The following is a 15,677-nucleotide window of genomic DNA, read 5'->3' as shown; positions in this document are numbered from 1 at the left end:
AAATTAAATTTATTGATTTTATAGAGGGGGGAGAGAGGTAAAAGGGGGAGAGGGATAAAAGGGGGACAGAGGCAAAGGGGGAGAGAAAAAGAGAAAACTAGAAGAATTAGAGAAAAAGAAAACTAGAGAGAAAAAAAAAAAAGAAACATCGATTTGTTGTTCCACTTATTTATGCATTGATTGATTGATTCTTGTATGTGCCCTGACCTGGGAACAAACCCACAACCTTCGCATAATGGGAAGATGCTCTAACCAACTGAGCTACACAGCCAGGGCTCTAATATTTTTTTTCTTTATTGCCTGCACTTCCTCTGTCATGCCCCACTTAGGAAATCTTAAAGTATATTCTAACACCTCTCCATCAAGTAACTTCCAAATGTAAATGTCAGCTCACTAGCATAAGTTTAAATTCTGGGTTAAAGAGCAGAATCCTGGTTCTCTGTGCCAGTGATAAATGTAGTCAAGATAAGTCTAAAAAAATTCCACTTGAGAGAAATATTTAAGTGTCTGGAAAAGCAAAAAAAAGTGAAGCCCAAATTACTTAAGTTCCCAAGCAGCTGAACTGGGACTAGTCCCCAGATCTCCCGTCTAATCTCCAACAACTGGACACCTCCAGAAAGCTCCTGCTAATGGCTTCTTTGCCTCCCTCTAGAACAGGGGTCTCAAACCCCGCCGAACAATTTTGTGCGGCCCGCAGACTAATCCACGAGGTTCAAAATATTTTGGATAAAATTAAGTAAGCCTAGGGGCCTACTTGTATTTTTCATTTCTCTAGCATCCTAGCTAGATATTAGCTTAGTTAACAGCAGTTGTGATGCGAACTACAGTTTCTGGTCGTTTTGTGACACTGAGTAAACTGCATGTACGATTGTGCTTGTTGTACTGATTTTTTTTTTTGTTTTCAACTGCAGTGAGAAAAGTGTTGCATAACAGTTGCCTTTTGTAGACCTAGTGCGGCCCGCGGAAAGGCTGTGATCTTGCTCTGCGGCCCACATGCTGAGTTGAGTTTGAGACCCCTGCTCTAGAACCATAAACAATGTCCAAGTACTTCCTGCTCTTCAGGGGAACTGAACTGCTGGTTAATCTGTAACTAGCAAATCGCTGTTTAAGAAGCCAGAATTTAACCTTATGCTACTAATTAAACTTAATTTGTGCTCTTTAAATACAAGTTCTTTTATTAGTCAGTCCTGTTTATATCTGTGAAATAAAAAGGTAGCTTTCTTTTTGCAAAGGTCAGGAAATACTGTTAAAAATGAATTAAGTTCTTTATATTGTTATTTTTGGGGCACTTGATATATTATGAGCTATGAATAGTGGCTGCTAGAGGGGAAGAAGGTAAAGGAGGACTAATAAATATATGGTGACAGAAGGAGACTAGACTTCAGGTGGTAAGTATACAGTAGAGTACACTAATGCCATATGAAAAAGTTGTACACCTGAAATTTATATTATTAACCAATGCTATCCCAATAAATTAAAATTTAAATATATGTAAATAAGCCATGCTTGAACTCTTTAAGAATGAAGACACCACAAACAGAATTTTTTCCTTGTACTAAGCAAACAGTCCAGATGAGGAGTCCTCAGCCAAAAAGAGAATGTGAGATTGGTACAATAGTGGAAAAAGTGAACTGCCTAAAAGGTGATCAACTAAATGAGGAAGAAGGCAATTTAGCATTAAAAACAAAAGACAAACAGCATATTTACATAAACTCTAGTACAGTGAGAGAGCAACTCTACTTTAAGTCACTAAGTGCTTAGACTCATAGGAGAAACATTAAGGAAGTTGTAACTCCTCTACCCATATTAGCTAACACTGTACCACACAAATAAAGACTTTGAATTCTTTAAATTTTTCTCATGATGTTTCAACAACAAAATCCTAAAAGTTCCTTCTCCAGAAGAAAGTGACCAGTGTTTTTATTCTTAGGAGCTATAGTATCATCTTGGGTTAAACTGAAACCCAAGAACACAAGTTCTGTGTCACTAGCAATGACATCGGAGTTGGTTCTTCATTTTGTTTCCTGCTACAAAAGGCCAATTCTTCAAGAACTGGTATCATTTCTTTAATGCCACTAAGGAGAGAGAGGTAGAAATAGGTTTTCCCACCCCCCATATAATCACAAAAGTACTATACTCAAGACAGTAATTGTAATTAATGTAGGGATCTGAATTAAAGTCCCGATGTCCAAATGTCAGTCCTTGGAAAAAAAAGGCTTCATGTAACTAATATGTGACGTGTGACTTTTCAGTTAAATTAGAACATGGGTCTGGAGCATATCAGTAACAGGTAAGTCTCGTCAGGTGAAACCTCCACTTTAACAGATCTATGTCTTACCTGTGAATCTGCAAGGGTACAGGGAGTAACAGAAGGAGAAATTGTTTCCCAAATTACCTTGTAATTCTTTGCATTTCTATCCCAATCACCTATCTTATTACAGAAACATATACAAACCTTCTTTCCCATTCTTTACAAATATAGTTACTCCTACCTGCACTCTTGAGGTAAAAAAAAATTACAGAACTAAGACAAATCGAAATGTTTAGGCACACCCAACACATGTCTGTGATGCACTTCATCTAATGAATATTTGTGAGGTTACTCTGCGCCAGGTGTGGGAATAAAAAAAATTAATGCGTCCCTAAGGAACTCGCAGTTCAACAGCAGCCGCCAGTAGTACATCCTGACTTGTACAACTCAAAATCAATTCAAACTTAAAGGATAGAACAGTGTTAGGGAGAAAAACCACTGACTCACCGCCCAGACTGCAGCATTCTAGCGGATTTCCCTGCTATCAAAAAACCCTTTCCTTTTCAGTCTGTTCTGCCTTCAATTGCCAGGTTCATTTCTAGAACTCCCCTTGCAAGGAGTCTCTCTCCTGCTCACCGGGCTTCAAAGGCTCCTCACTCTAGTTCAAACTTCTTCACCTGCGCACGTTTCGGCAGCACCCACCCCGATCTCCTGTTCGCAGTTCGCCCGTTCAAATGCATTTGTTTCATATTCGCTCTGGCTCCCCCCCCCCCCCGGGCCCATCCCTCTGGGGGGCCTCAGGCCACGGCCTCCTCTAACTCAGGCGGCCCACTCAGCAGCCCTAAAAAACGGTTTCCTCTAACGTCAGTACAGACACATTACTTTTCAGAACTCGGCATTAGCTTTCTTCTTAACAAATGGCAGGCAGGTACCATCCCAGGCAAATGTCCACCTTCCCAGCCACCCTTCATGAAGACAGAAAAAGTCGCTGGCAGTGTGGGCACGGGAGCCCCCACGTTACACGCAGTGAGAGAGGAAAAGAAGAGGGCTTGGGCGGCTGCAACATCTGCAAGGAAAAACGAAGGGACTGGGGGTGCGGGGAGTCCGCGCTCCGTCCTCCACCTTTCCCTCGGGAGGAAAAAAGGAGAGGTCCAGGAGGAGGACACTGCAAGCAACGAATTCCCGAGGAAGCACAGCAGGAACTCAAGGGGTCCTGCAGCCCGGGTAGGAAACCGGACTGGGCCCCGGAGAGCGCGAAGGGCTACCCATCGCCCAGGGAGGGGACAAGTGACAACGCACAACAAAGAGGCTGGGACTCGGGAAGAGAAGGAGATCCGGGCATCTCCGCCAGCCGAGCGGTAGGAAACAGACCGTAAGGGACAGGTTCCCTCGGGGACCGGTCAGAACCCGAAACGCAGTGGCCGAGTGGGCGAGCCGGCAACCGAGTGGGCTCTGGGGCGCGCGTCCGGGGCATCGCTCTGCGGGGGCGGTGGGGTTTGGGTGGGATCGTCTGCCAGGGCAGGGCTCTCCGAGACACAGACCTCGCAACGCGAAGACGCTAACCCTACGGCAGTTCCCTATCCCAGCCCGGCTTCCCACACACTCACCGCGTCCGCCCTGAACGCCGCTCTGGCAACTGCCGTTTACGGCTGGCGCAGGGCACTTAGCGTGCACACCCACGTGACCCATCCGCTGGCCCGATCCGCCTTCCAAATCACGTGGGTCCGCCTCGCCCCGCCCGCCCTCGGCAAGATGGTGGCGTCCGCCCGTAGAGCGGCGCGCCTCTGGGTCCGGGGTTCCGGCCGGCGGGTGGGGAGTCTTCTTTCTTTCATCGTGAAGCCTTTTTGTATCGCTGCTGCTGCCTCTGGGCCCCTGGATGCCCAGCAGTTAGCGGAGAGGCTCCGAGCCCAGAAACAGGAGCAAAAGACGAAGAAGGCGCCGGTGAGTAAGGAAGGAAAGACTACAGCTCCCGAGAGGCAGTGCGCTCAGCGGTTCCGGGGGCGGAGTGATGGGGAGGGTCCTCTGAGAGACTCAAGGAGCGTGGGGCTCGGCGGGGGGCATCGGAAACGTAGCAGAGGGCTGATGGGCGTGGTGTCTTGCTGCCCGCCTCCGAGGTCAAATTACTTGGGGGAGGCGCAATTCTAATACAAAGACACAGATTCCCTCTCTGTCCGGAGTCTCACCCAGAATTATTTCAAGTCTTCCCGCCAGGCATTTCCCAGCGTCCTTTCTCTCCCCGTAGGTGCTCACAAACTCCGTCCAGCGGAGAGTGCAGGAACTAGTGCGGTTCACACAGCAGCTGCAGCGAGTCCACCCCAACGTGCTCGCTAAGGCACTAAGCCGAGGGATTGTCCACCAGGACAAGGACCTTGTGGTCATCGATAAGCCCTATGGGCTCCCTGTGCATGGTAAGGGCCACGTGGAAAGGGAGGGAGGCCGTTGCTGCTTCACACTCACATATCTCTTATGGGGTTCTCAGAAACCTGGCTTTCGAAATAATTTAAATTTTTGTGGAGTACTATACAATTAAGGGTATAGAGATAAATAAGACTTCCCACTTTCTAAACATCTGGCAGTTAGCAGTAATTTATGGAATGTGCCCTGTGTAGACATCCACAGGGATTGCTAGACAAAAATATAAAAGCGAAGGTGGTAAACATTGCCAAAGTGCTTTGTGTGAGTTTTTTCCCTGTTGACTAATAGTAGCTTCTTACCTTCTCACTTCCAATGAGATCATTATAATACAGATATTTATATTTTATAGATAAAAAGACTGATAGTTAGAAAGATTAAGTAACCTGTCCAAGGTCAATGGCTAGTTAGGAGAGTTCAAAAATACAGTAGAGCCTAGGAATGTCTCACCCCAAAGCCTCTCAGCTCTTCTGTAATACTTCAGGAGGGACTCATGATCTTGCATTTCTCACTAGGACAATGCTTCTTAAACTTTTATATGCATATAAGTTACCTGGGCATCTTGTTAAAATGCAGATTTTTGACTCATAGTCTGGCTTTGGGGCCTGAGATTCCTTTCCAGCATGCTCCCTGGGCATACTAATGGTGCCAGGCCCTGGACCACACTTCAGTAATAAAGCACTAGAAAGCATTAACAGTTCAGCCAGTGGGGCTCTTCTTCTCGAGTTCTTGGGTGGGATCTTTTCCTGACTGCTTAAAGCTTTGTCTTTTCCCTTCTTAGGTGGCCCTGGAGTCCAGCTCTGTATCAGTGATGTACTGCCTATCCTGGCAAAGATCCTTCATGGCCACAAGGCAGAGTCACTGCATCTGTGCCATCGGCTGGACAAAGAAACTACAGGTGTAATGGTGTTGGCTTGGGAGAAGGAAGTGGCACACCAAGTCCAGGAGTTGTTTAGAACCCGTCAGGTGGCAAAGAAGTACTGGTATGAAGCCCACGATAGCAGTAGAGGTGGTAGAAATGCAGGTGCCCTCTCTATTCTTGCATTCAGAAGCTGCATTCCTCTTAATAGATGGCCTTGTACTGGGACCTGTGGGCATTTAAAAGTATAGGAAAAAGCTCTTAGAACAGTGGTTCTCAACCTTTCTAATGCCGTGACCCCGCAATACAGTTCTTCATGTTGCGGTGACCCCAAACCAAAAAATAATTTTGGTGGCTACTTCATAACTGTAATTTTGCTACAGTTATGATTCGGAATGTAAATACCTGATATGCATTATATATTTTCCAATGGCTTTAGGCGACCCCGCTGGGGTCGCGACCCACAGGTTGAGAACCGCTGGCTTAGAACATTAGAGTCTGATAGATTAGTGGTTCCTAATAATGGCTATACATAAAAATCATTGAATATTAATTGTACAGGTAACACATGATTTCTTTTTTGTGATAAAATAGTCAAATGATAAAGCAAAAAACTGAAGAATCTACCCATTCTGTCATTTTTGTCCCTTCCGTTGTGGTAGTTTGGTTTCTATTCCTCTGATCCTTAACGTACTCATGTGTATATCTAATATATACAGTATGTCAATATGTGTATACACACACGTGTACATACATATAGCACGTTGTGTAACATACATTATACTTTATTTTTCCACTTAACGCTGTGTCTTGGGGATCTTTTCCATATTAGTGCATATAGGTTTACCCCAGTTTTTTAATAGAAAAAAGATACATGAGCGCAAAGGAAACCAACTCCTGTCCTCCATCTACTCAATTTTTTTTTCCAGAGGCAATCACTATTACTAGTGTCTTATCTTCTTTTTTTTTTTTAATTCAGTGAGAGAAAAAGAGGGAGAGACCAACTCCTGCATGTGCCCTATCTGGGATCCATCTGGCATGCCCACTAGGGGCGATGCTTTCCCCATTTGGAGCTTTGATCTGTTGCTCAGCAACCATGCTCTTCTTAGGCCTGAGACAGAGGCCATGGAGCCATCCTCAGCACCGGGGCCAACTCACTTCAATCAAGCCCTGGCTGCAGGAGGGAAAGAGAAAGGAAGAAAGAGAGAAGCGAGAGGGGGAGTGGGGGAGCAGTTGTGCACTTCTCCTGTGTGCCCTGACCAGGAATCAAACCTGGGACTTCTATACACTGGGCCGATACTGTACCACTGATCCAACTGGCCAGGGCCTATTTTCTTTTTTTTTTTAATTTTAAAGTTTTTTATTTTTTACTAATGTCTGTTATAAACAGCCAGAGTTATCTTGGGTGTGTAGAAGCATGCAATTGTATGGCAGCATATTTTGAACTGCTTTGCCATCCTGCTTTTTCCACTAGGACAGTATATCTCTGAGAGCATTTTGTGCTGTACACTTGGAGCTGGCTCCCCTTTCATGGCTCTATAGAATTCTATTGTGTGGATATGTCATCATTTCCTTTTGACAGATGTTAAGGTTATTTTCCATTTTTCAGGGCCTTTTGCCACGAATATGTGGGTCTATCTTCAGGACAATTCTTAGAAATGGAATTGCTGAGTTGAAGGGTACACACGTTTAAAATTTGAATCCTTACTACCCAAATTGCTCTCCAAAATGATATATCAGTTTTTACTCTCACTAGCATTGGTGAGTGCCCACTGCCTCTTATGTCTGACCTATTGCTTTTTTTTTAAAGAAGGTAGTACTGTTCTGACCTGTGGTGGCGCAGTGGATAAAGTGTTGACCTGGAACGCTAAGGTCACTGGTGCAAAACCCTGCGCTTGCCTGGTCAAGGCACATATGGGAGTTGATGCTTCCTGCTCCTCCCCCCTTCTCTCTCTCCTCTCTCTAAAAATAAATAAAATCTAAAAAAAAAGAATGAAGAGCTCACCAGGGGCCACACTTTCTGGTGATCTTGTGATAAAGATGATTGTTTCTTTTTCTTTTTTTAAGATTTTATTTATTGATTTTAAGAGAGAGGAGAGAGAGAAAAGGGGTTGGGGGTGAGCGGAAAGGATCAACTTGTAGTAGTTGTTTCCTGTATGTGCTTTGAGCAAGCCCAGGGGTTTATTTTGTTTGTTTGCTTGGTTTTTTTTTTTTGTGGCAGAGACAGAGAGAGGGACAGATAGGGACAGACAGACAGGGAGATGAGAAACATCAATTCTTCGTTGCGGCTCCTTAGTTGTTCACTGATTGATTTCTCATATGTGCCTTGACGGGGGTGGGGGGGACGACTACAGCAGACCAATTGACCCCTTGCTCGAGCCAGCTTTGCTCAAACCAGATGAGCCCACACTCAAGCTGGTGACCTCGAGGTTTTGAACCTGGGTCCTCCGCGTCCCAGTCCGACTCTATACACTGCGCCACTGCCTGGTCAGGCAAACCCAGGGTTTTGAACTGGTAATCTCACCATTCCAGGTTAGTACTTTATCTACTGCACCACCACAGGTCAGGCACCTATTGCTTTTTTTTTCCTATTGCATTTTTATTTATTTATTTTTTAAGAGGAGGGAAGGCAGAGAGACAGACTCCTTCATACGTCTTGACTGGAATCCACCCAGCAAGCCCACTAGGGGGCAGTCAGTGCTTTGACCATCTGGAGCCGTTACTTCTTTGCTCAGCAACTGAGCCATTTTTTTTTTTTTAGCACCTGAAGCGGAGGCCAGCTCACTCAAACCAGTCAAGCCATAGCTGCGGGAGGGGGAGAGAGAGAGAGAGAAAAGGGAGGGAGTGCGATGGAGAAGCAGATGGTCACTTCTCCTGTGTGCCCTAACTGGAATCGAATCTGAGACATCCATGCGCCAGGCTGACGCTCTACCACTGAGCCAACTGGCCAGGGCCATCTATTGCATCTTTTTTTCTTTTGACAGAGACAGAAAGAGGGGAACAGATGGGGTCAGAGAGGAAGGGAAAGAGATGAGAAGCATCAATTTTTCATTACAGCACCTTAGTTGTTCGTTGATTGATTTCTTATATGTGTCTTGACCAAAGGGCTACAGCAGAGTGAGTGATGCCTTGGTCAAGCCAGTGACCTTGGGCTCAAGCCAGTGACCATGGGGTCAGGTCTATGTTCCCACGCTCAAGCCAGCAACCCAGTGCTCAAGGTGGATGAGTCTGCACTCAAGCCAGATGAGCCTACGCTCAAGCCAGCGACCTTGGGGTCCTCTGTATTCCAGTCCTCTGTATCCCAGTCCAGTGCTCTATCCATGGTGCCACTGCCTGATTAGGCCCACCTATTGCATTTTTAAAAGGTTTGCTACTCAGATGGGTGTAAAAAAAAATGGTACTTTATTTTCGATGTGTACTTTTGATGTTGACTGTTTTTCGTGTTGTCTATTTTGAGTTCCATTTCTGTAAGCAGACTATTTCTTTTGTCCATTTTCTTCTTTTTTTTATTTTAAGTGAGAGGAGGGGAGATAGAGAGACAGATTCCCACATGCTCCCCAACGGATATCCACCCGGCAACCCCCGTCTGGGGCTGATGCTTGAACCAGTTGAGCCACTGGCTGTGGAAGGGGAAGAGAGAGAAGGGGGAGAGGGAGAGGAAGAGGAAGGGAAGCAGAAGGTTGCTTCTCATGTGTCCCCTGACTGAGAATCAAACATAGGACATCCTCATGCTGGGCTGACACTATCCACTGAGCCAACCAGCCAGGGCCTGCCCATTTTCTGTTCGGTTGTTTTTTATTGTTTTCTATTTGATTTGTATTCTTTTTGTATTTTGGGTGAGATGATGCATGTGAAGTATTTAACACAGTACCTAGCTTATAGTAAAAGCTGAAATACAGAAAACCAAGACTATTATATATCCCAGTAATCAAAATGTAAGTCTATAAAAACTTGTTACATTATTTGTGAAAATTGTCCATGAAAGTTTAGAACTGGTAACCATTCTCAGTAAAAGGCTTCCCAGAGGAGTTGAAATCAATTAATTGGGTTTTGATGAATTAATAGGATTTGATGTCAAGATGAAAATATGTTCTAGATTGTGGGAATGGCATATGCAAACTCAATCTATTAAGTATGATAAAATACATCAGCAGCCCAAACTGCTACCAACCTGAAGTAAGGGGTCCAGGATGTGAAATGTTACATCTGAATGGGCTTTTGACCCCTTGGTCAGTGACTCTGGTAGGCACCTTGTACCCAGGAAGACTCCTCTGTGATTGACTTGGAATGAACATAAGGACAGATTAATCTTCTACCCATCTGTGACGTGATGACAAGAAACCTCCAACAAAAGTGATCACAATGAGTTACTGAGTTGTGGTTGTGGTTTCTGTGACTTCTTTGGACACAGTTCCTCCTTTTCATCTCCTCTGACAAATAGGGCGGGAATGGTCCTATGAATTTTTCATTCAGTTCATTTATATATTTTATTTTCATTTATTCCATATGCAATCAGAACTTACCATCTTTTATTATTTTAAAAAAGAAAAACAGACCCCTGGCTGGACAGCTTGGTTGGTTTGAGCATCATCCCGAAGCACAGAGATTAGTTTCGATCCCCAGTCAGGGCACATGCAGGAACAGCATGATGTTGTCTTTCTCTCTCCCTCTCTCCCTGTCGCTTTCTAAAAAAAAAGACAGGGTACAAAAACCATATTACTCTAATTTTATTTTAAACTATTTGTACTCATTTTTAAAGGCTGTTATTAATATAATTGTTATTTTTTCCCAAAATATTCTACAATTAATATATATTACTTTAGGAGTAAAATATATTTTTAAGAATAGTACCAAGCTCTCAGGCTAAGCACTACATCACAGATCATTTGGGACCCTCCAGTCTTAACAGACCGTAGTAGGTTCACTGTTAAAACCTATAAGTGATAAAATCCGAGGAGTGCCTCAGTCACCTCTGTGGCTTACGCAAGGGTCTGTGCATCACCTCAGGGCCATCACTGTGCACGTCCCAGTGCCCTCAGCAGGAGTTGTGGATATCCCCATCGTCGAGAAGCAGGTGTCGGGGCAGCATCAGCATCACAAGGTGGGTGAGCTGCCTCCCAGAGTGGTGGGTTTTCAGCTTTTCCTTTAAAATAATATCTTCATTTCTTTGACTGCAGATGACACTGTCCCCAAGCTACCGAATGGACAATGGGAAAGTGGTGAGAGCACGGACCAGCCGGAACGCACACTTGGCTGTGACTCAGTACCAGGTGCTAAGCAGCACTGCCTCCTCCGCCCTTTTGGAGCTCCAGCCCATTACTGGTGAGGGCACCGCCATTTCATGGTGGAAGGATGCCGCCACTCTGCACTGGGCCCCCTGCCGCTGAGCTCATCCTGGCCTCGTGCAGGGCTCTCCCCTTCTGAGCAGTTGGCTTCTGTGAGAGTGCTTCTACAGCTAACCTGAGGCTAGGAGTTCCAATAGGGACAATTGTGGGGTTTTTTTTTGGGGGGGACCAGTAGTAGCTGAAGAATATAAACAGTTTGCTTACACTTATTTAAAAATTTTCCAAGTTGTTCCTCAAAATATTAAGCATAGAATTGCCATATGATCTAGCAGTTCTACCCCTTGGTATAGATCCAAAAGAATTGAAAACGGAGATTCAAAAAATTATTTGTTGCCTGGCCTGTGGTGGTGCAGTGGATAAAGCATTGACCTGGAACACTGAGGTTGCCAGTTTGAAACTCTGGGCTTGCCTGGTTAAGGCACTTGTGGGAGTTGATGCTTCCTGCTCCTTCCTCCTTCTCCCCTCCCACTCTCTCCCTCCCTCCGTTCCCCTTTCTCTCCCTCCCTCCCACTCCTTTCTCAAAATTGAATAAAAAAGATACTTGTACACACATGTTCATAGCAGCACTATTCATAATAGCCAGAAGTTGAAAACATCCCAGATGTTTTCTAACAGATGAGTGGATAAACAAATGTGGTGTATCCATGCAATGGAATATTATTCAGCCTAAAAAAGAAGGGAGTTCTGACATATGCTACAGCAAGCATGAAATTTGAGGACATTATGCTGAGTGAAATAAGCCAGACACAGAAGGACAAATATTGTATGATTCCATTTATATGAGCTACCTAGAGTAGTCAGCTTCCTAGAAACATAGTGATTCCTAGGGGCTGGTGGGAGGAGCAGCCAGGGAATAGTCTCTAATGTATACAGAGTTTCAGTTTGGGGTGATGCAAAGTTTCTGGAGATGGGTGGTTGTACAACAGTATCAATGTACTTAGGACCACTGAACTGTACGCTTAAAGGTGATTCAAATGGTAAATTGTATGTTATATATACTTGGCCATAAAAAACTGCAAAATAGTATTAGGTAGTGTTATGTAATAAAATTTTAAAAACCCAGTATAGCAATGATAGACACCAAGTTGATGGTAGTGGTTATCTGGTGGAAAGGGAACTGTTAGGTAGCGGGGAAATTGGAGGCATAACAGTGTTTATAATGTTGAATTCCTAATAGCTTGTAGTTTGTTACATTATTCCTTTCATGCAGTTGAGTCTTTGCTGGTTTACAATGCTTTGATTTAATGTGACTAGAAGCAGATACGGCCAGCGGCACTGTTTCTGAAGCCACTCATGTTTTCTCTCACCTTTTTTTTAAAGGAATAAAACATCAGCTTCGAGTTCACCTGTCTTTTGGATTGGATTGCCCGATTCTTGGTGATCACAAGTACTCAGACTGGAATAGATTGGCCCCCCAGGTAATACGGGCTTGACCCCAAATGCAGGGCTAAGGGGTAGAATTGTGCTTTTCCTTGTGGACACCTCGTGAGCCACAGTGGGTGCATGCTGGTCTTCAGACGCAGCGCCATGCCAGCTCCCCAGCTTTCGGAGAAGCTCAAACAGTTCACTGCCCTTGGGGAGCTGCAGCTCTCTTAGCAAAACCTTTCTCTTTCATTTGCTTAGTTTCAGATCTTGTTAGGAGGCTGTGGGAAGGAGGGAGGCTTTCTGAGGGCTCAAACTGCCATCATGCTGCTACTAAAGATCCCTTGCGGACGCTGTCTTGCTGTTTGATGGTTCAGCCCATTCTCTGGGAAGACTAGAGAACCGGCCAGTAGAACTTCCCTGGTGTGGCAGGTTGCTCTGACCTGGGTCCTGAACTCCTCCCTGACATGCTTCTGAAGCAGTCTAGCATACTACATCTTCTAGAGGTCTTAGTATTGAGTCCCTCCATGTGTCTATCTGACCTGCGTGCTGGTCGAGGCTGAACCGTTGGCATTGCTCTTAAAGGCTCTTCTCTCTGCAGAAGCTGCCTGCTGGCACTCTGAAGAAGCTGGGGCTGCCGCAGTCAAAGGCCCGCCACATCCCCCTGCACCTGCACGCCCGCCAGCTGGTCCTGCCAGCTCTGGGCTCCAGGGAGGAGGAGCTCAGCTTGGTCTGCAAGCTTCCTCGCTACTTTGTACGCTCTGTGAGCCGCCTGGGCTTACAGATGCCAAGTCAGGGTCAAAACAGGGATGGCAAAGCTGGGCACCGGGGAGCACAGTGAAGACTGTTGGGAAGCCTGGCCCCTCATCCTTTGCTCTGTTGCAAACTGCTGACTTCTCCCTTGGGACAGACGGCAGAAGAGCCAGGTGTGAGAAGTTGAAGAAACCCCATCTGCTCCGGGGCTTTTACTGGAAACTAAAGTCTATTTCCTGATACTCGGGCCACACTCTGGAAAAGCCTGTGGGAAGTCTCTCTGCCTCAGGGTCATCGTGCCTAAATGGAAGCACGTCCAAGACCAGGCAGAATGGGTCAGTCATTGGAAAAGAACTGTAGCATAGAATTGGTGAGCAGAAACTGTTTTCATCCAAAATAAAGTTCTTGATCTATCAGGAAGGTTTCTGTGGTTGGAAAGAGCGTGACTTACAGAGAAGCTCAGAAGCAGTTAGCTACTAGCCTCAGGGAGCTGCAGGATCTGTGAGCAAGCCCTTTCTCCTTCAGTTTTCATCCTGTTTTGTAGACACATATCACAGAGTCCAGGGACTTTCTCCAGCTGCGGCGTGGAGCCCACAGCACTGGAGATGGTGGGGCTGTGGGGTGCTTGCTAGCAGGGAGGGCAGGTGGGGTATGCGGCACAGTGAGGAGCGCACACTGAGGAGGGAGGGCACTTGCTAGCTGCATCTGGGTGTTGCTATGTGGGCTCAGCTAGTCTGATTTTTTTTTTTCAGAGTCAGGCAATCCAGATATGTGAAATCTCCCAGTATGTTGCTAAATCGGTTTTTAAAAAATTACTTAGGCAGCCAAGCAAATCACATTGGATTTGTTCAACAGGCTACCTGTTTGTAATCTGTGTTTAAAGAATGGCGTAAGGTCTGGGGAAAGATGCCATCTTGAAAATTCTGGATCAGTGGTTGGTGTTCTGGCTACATGTCCTTGCTAGCCTCGGGGGTAGGTCTGGTTAGTCTATGCACATGTGCTTATGAGGTGCTGCCATGTTTAAAGCTGCTTTGTTTTGGAAGCGAGCCTCCTAACCTTGGGTCTCAGGAGGGAGATGGCTGTGCTGAACAGCACCGGGGATGGGAATGACCCTGGCCTCCCTGCTCAGTTGTCCTGCCAGCTTCTATCTTGTTTCTTGAAACAAATACACAGACTTGACTTCTGGTTGAGCTGAGAAAAGTTGGAGGAACAGCAGTTGGGGAAAAGCTCCAGGGGCAGCCTTTCTGTGCTCTCTGTACTGTTCACACGAGCTTGCAAAGCCCTGCCCGTTTCCAAGATGCCTGTTACCATGCGCAGTGGAGTCTCCTTCCAGAGCACGGGTGAGTACATTTGTGTATGGAAGACTTCAATATTTTGGTTGCTGTTTCTATTTCTAGTAAATCATGCTTCTCATGACAAAGGTACAAGCATGTGACACTTAGAAAAAGAATATTTTTAAAAGAGATTATTTACCAATTTTACAGAGGGAGGTGAAGGTAGTAAGAAGTATCAACTCATAGTTGCTTCACTTGAGTTGTTCATTGATTGCTTATCGTATGTGCCTTGACCAGGCAAGCCTGGGGTCTTAAACCAGCGACCTCAGCATTTTCGATTAATGTGTTATTCACTGTGCCACCACACGCCAGGCAACACTTAGAAAATGTTGATGATAGACTTTAATTTAGAGAGACAAATGAGGAGGCCCCCTGGCGTTGTGGGTGTTGGGAGAAACCCTGGGCACCCAGGGAACCTCCCCAGAGCAAGCAGGCAGCAGTCCGCCCACTGCAGTCTGGACGTAGTGCAGACCACTGCCCCTGCACAAACGTGCTCAAGGTGTTCGTGCCAGCTGGGGGTGTGGGCTGAGGAATGAGGACCCTCTTCCTTTTCCTGTCTGTGTTTTCCTGGTCTTGCTGGGTAGAGCAGCTACCTTTTCTTGTTTTAAATTATCTTTTAAGACATTTAATGCTTATTTTATTGATTTTAGAGAGAGGGAAACAGACAGGAACACCCATCTGCTCCTATACGTGCCCTGACCGGGAGACCTCTGCTTCCAGACAACACTAACCAACTGAGCTGTCTGGCCAGGGCATATAGCACCTCTCATTAATCATTGAAATAATCTGAAAGAACTTTTACCCCAGGTTGGTGTGCCCCGGGAAACTGGGCTTCACACAGCTAGGGAGGCTGGAACGTGCCTAAAATGAAATGTTGGTTAGTGGCAGTAAAAAATTGCATTATCTATGAAGTCATATAATTAGTATAAGAAAATGGCTTTCATTCCTTTTTTAAAGTTCTATATGTTCTACGATTTTCAAAATCAAGAACTAAAAAGTTTGTAATAAAAAACTGTTCTGGGCCCTGGCCGGTTGGCTCAGTGGTAGAGCGTCGGCCTGGCGTGTGGAAGTCCCGGGTTCGATTCCTGGCCAGGGACACAGGAGAAGCGCCCATCTGCTTCTCTACCCTCCCACTCTCCTTCCTCTGTCTCTCTCCTTCCTGCAGCGAGGCTCCATTGGAGCAAAGATGACCCAGGCGCAGGGGATGGCTCCTTGGCCTCTGCCCCAGGTGCTAGAGTGGCTCTGGTCGAGGCAGAGCGATGCCCCCTGGTGGGCAGAGCGTCGCCCCCTGGTGGGCGTGCCGGGTGGATCCCGGTCGGGCGCATGCGGGAGTCTGTCTGTCTGTCTCTCCCCGTTTCCAG

General features: G+C 45.8%; 2 protein-coding genes across 5 annotated transcripts in view; one reads left to right on the top strand and one right to left on the bottom strand.

Moving 5' to 3' along the window:
• FAM118B (family with sequence similarity 118 member B) overlaps positions 1-3,938 on the bottom strand; it is a 66,705-nt gene extending 62,767 nt beyond the window's left edge. For 3 of the 4 annotated variants that reach the window (XM_066259669.1, XM_066259671.1, XM_066259670.1), the window contains exon 1: positions 3,859-3,873. The gene's annotated coding sequence lies outside the window, so the exon portion shown is untranslated. Of the gene's footprint in view, positions 1-3,858 lie in introns of all 4 variants that reach the window. The other variant, XM_066259673.1, reaches the window with a different exon arrangement.
• A 46-nt stretch (positions 3,939-3,984) lies between these two features.
• On the top strand, positions 3,985-13,402 carry RPUSD4 (RNA pseudouridine synthase D4). Its single transcript, XM_066259667.1, has 7 exons — positions 3,985-4,192; positions 4,494-4,659; positions 5,445-5,646; positions 10,530-10,623; positions 10,700-10,844; positions 12,188-12,285; positions 12,831-13,402. The coding sequence occupies exons 1-7, from the start codon at positions 4,004-4,006 to the stop codon at positions 13,068-13,070; spliced, it is 1,134 nt and encodes a 377-aa protein (XP_066115764.1). The 5' UTR covers positions 3,985-4,003; the 3' UTR covers positions 13,071-13,402.
• Positions 13,403-15,677: the final 2,275 nt, after the last annotated feature.

Source organism: Saccopteryx bilineata, chromosome 2 (genome assembly GCF_036850765.1).
Source record: "Saccopteryx bilineata isolate mSacBil1 chromosome 2, mSacBil1_pri_phased_curated, whole genome shotgun sequence".
Taxonomy (NCBI): domain Eukaryota; kingdom Metazoa; phylum Chordata; class Mammalia; order Chiroptera; family Emballonuridae; genus Saccopteryx; species Saccopteryx bilineata.
Note: the sequence above shows the minus strand (reverse complement) of the source record. Positions and strands in the feature narration are given on the sequence as shown.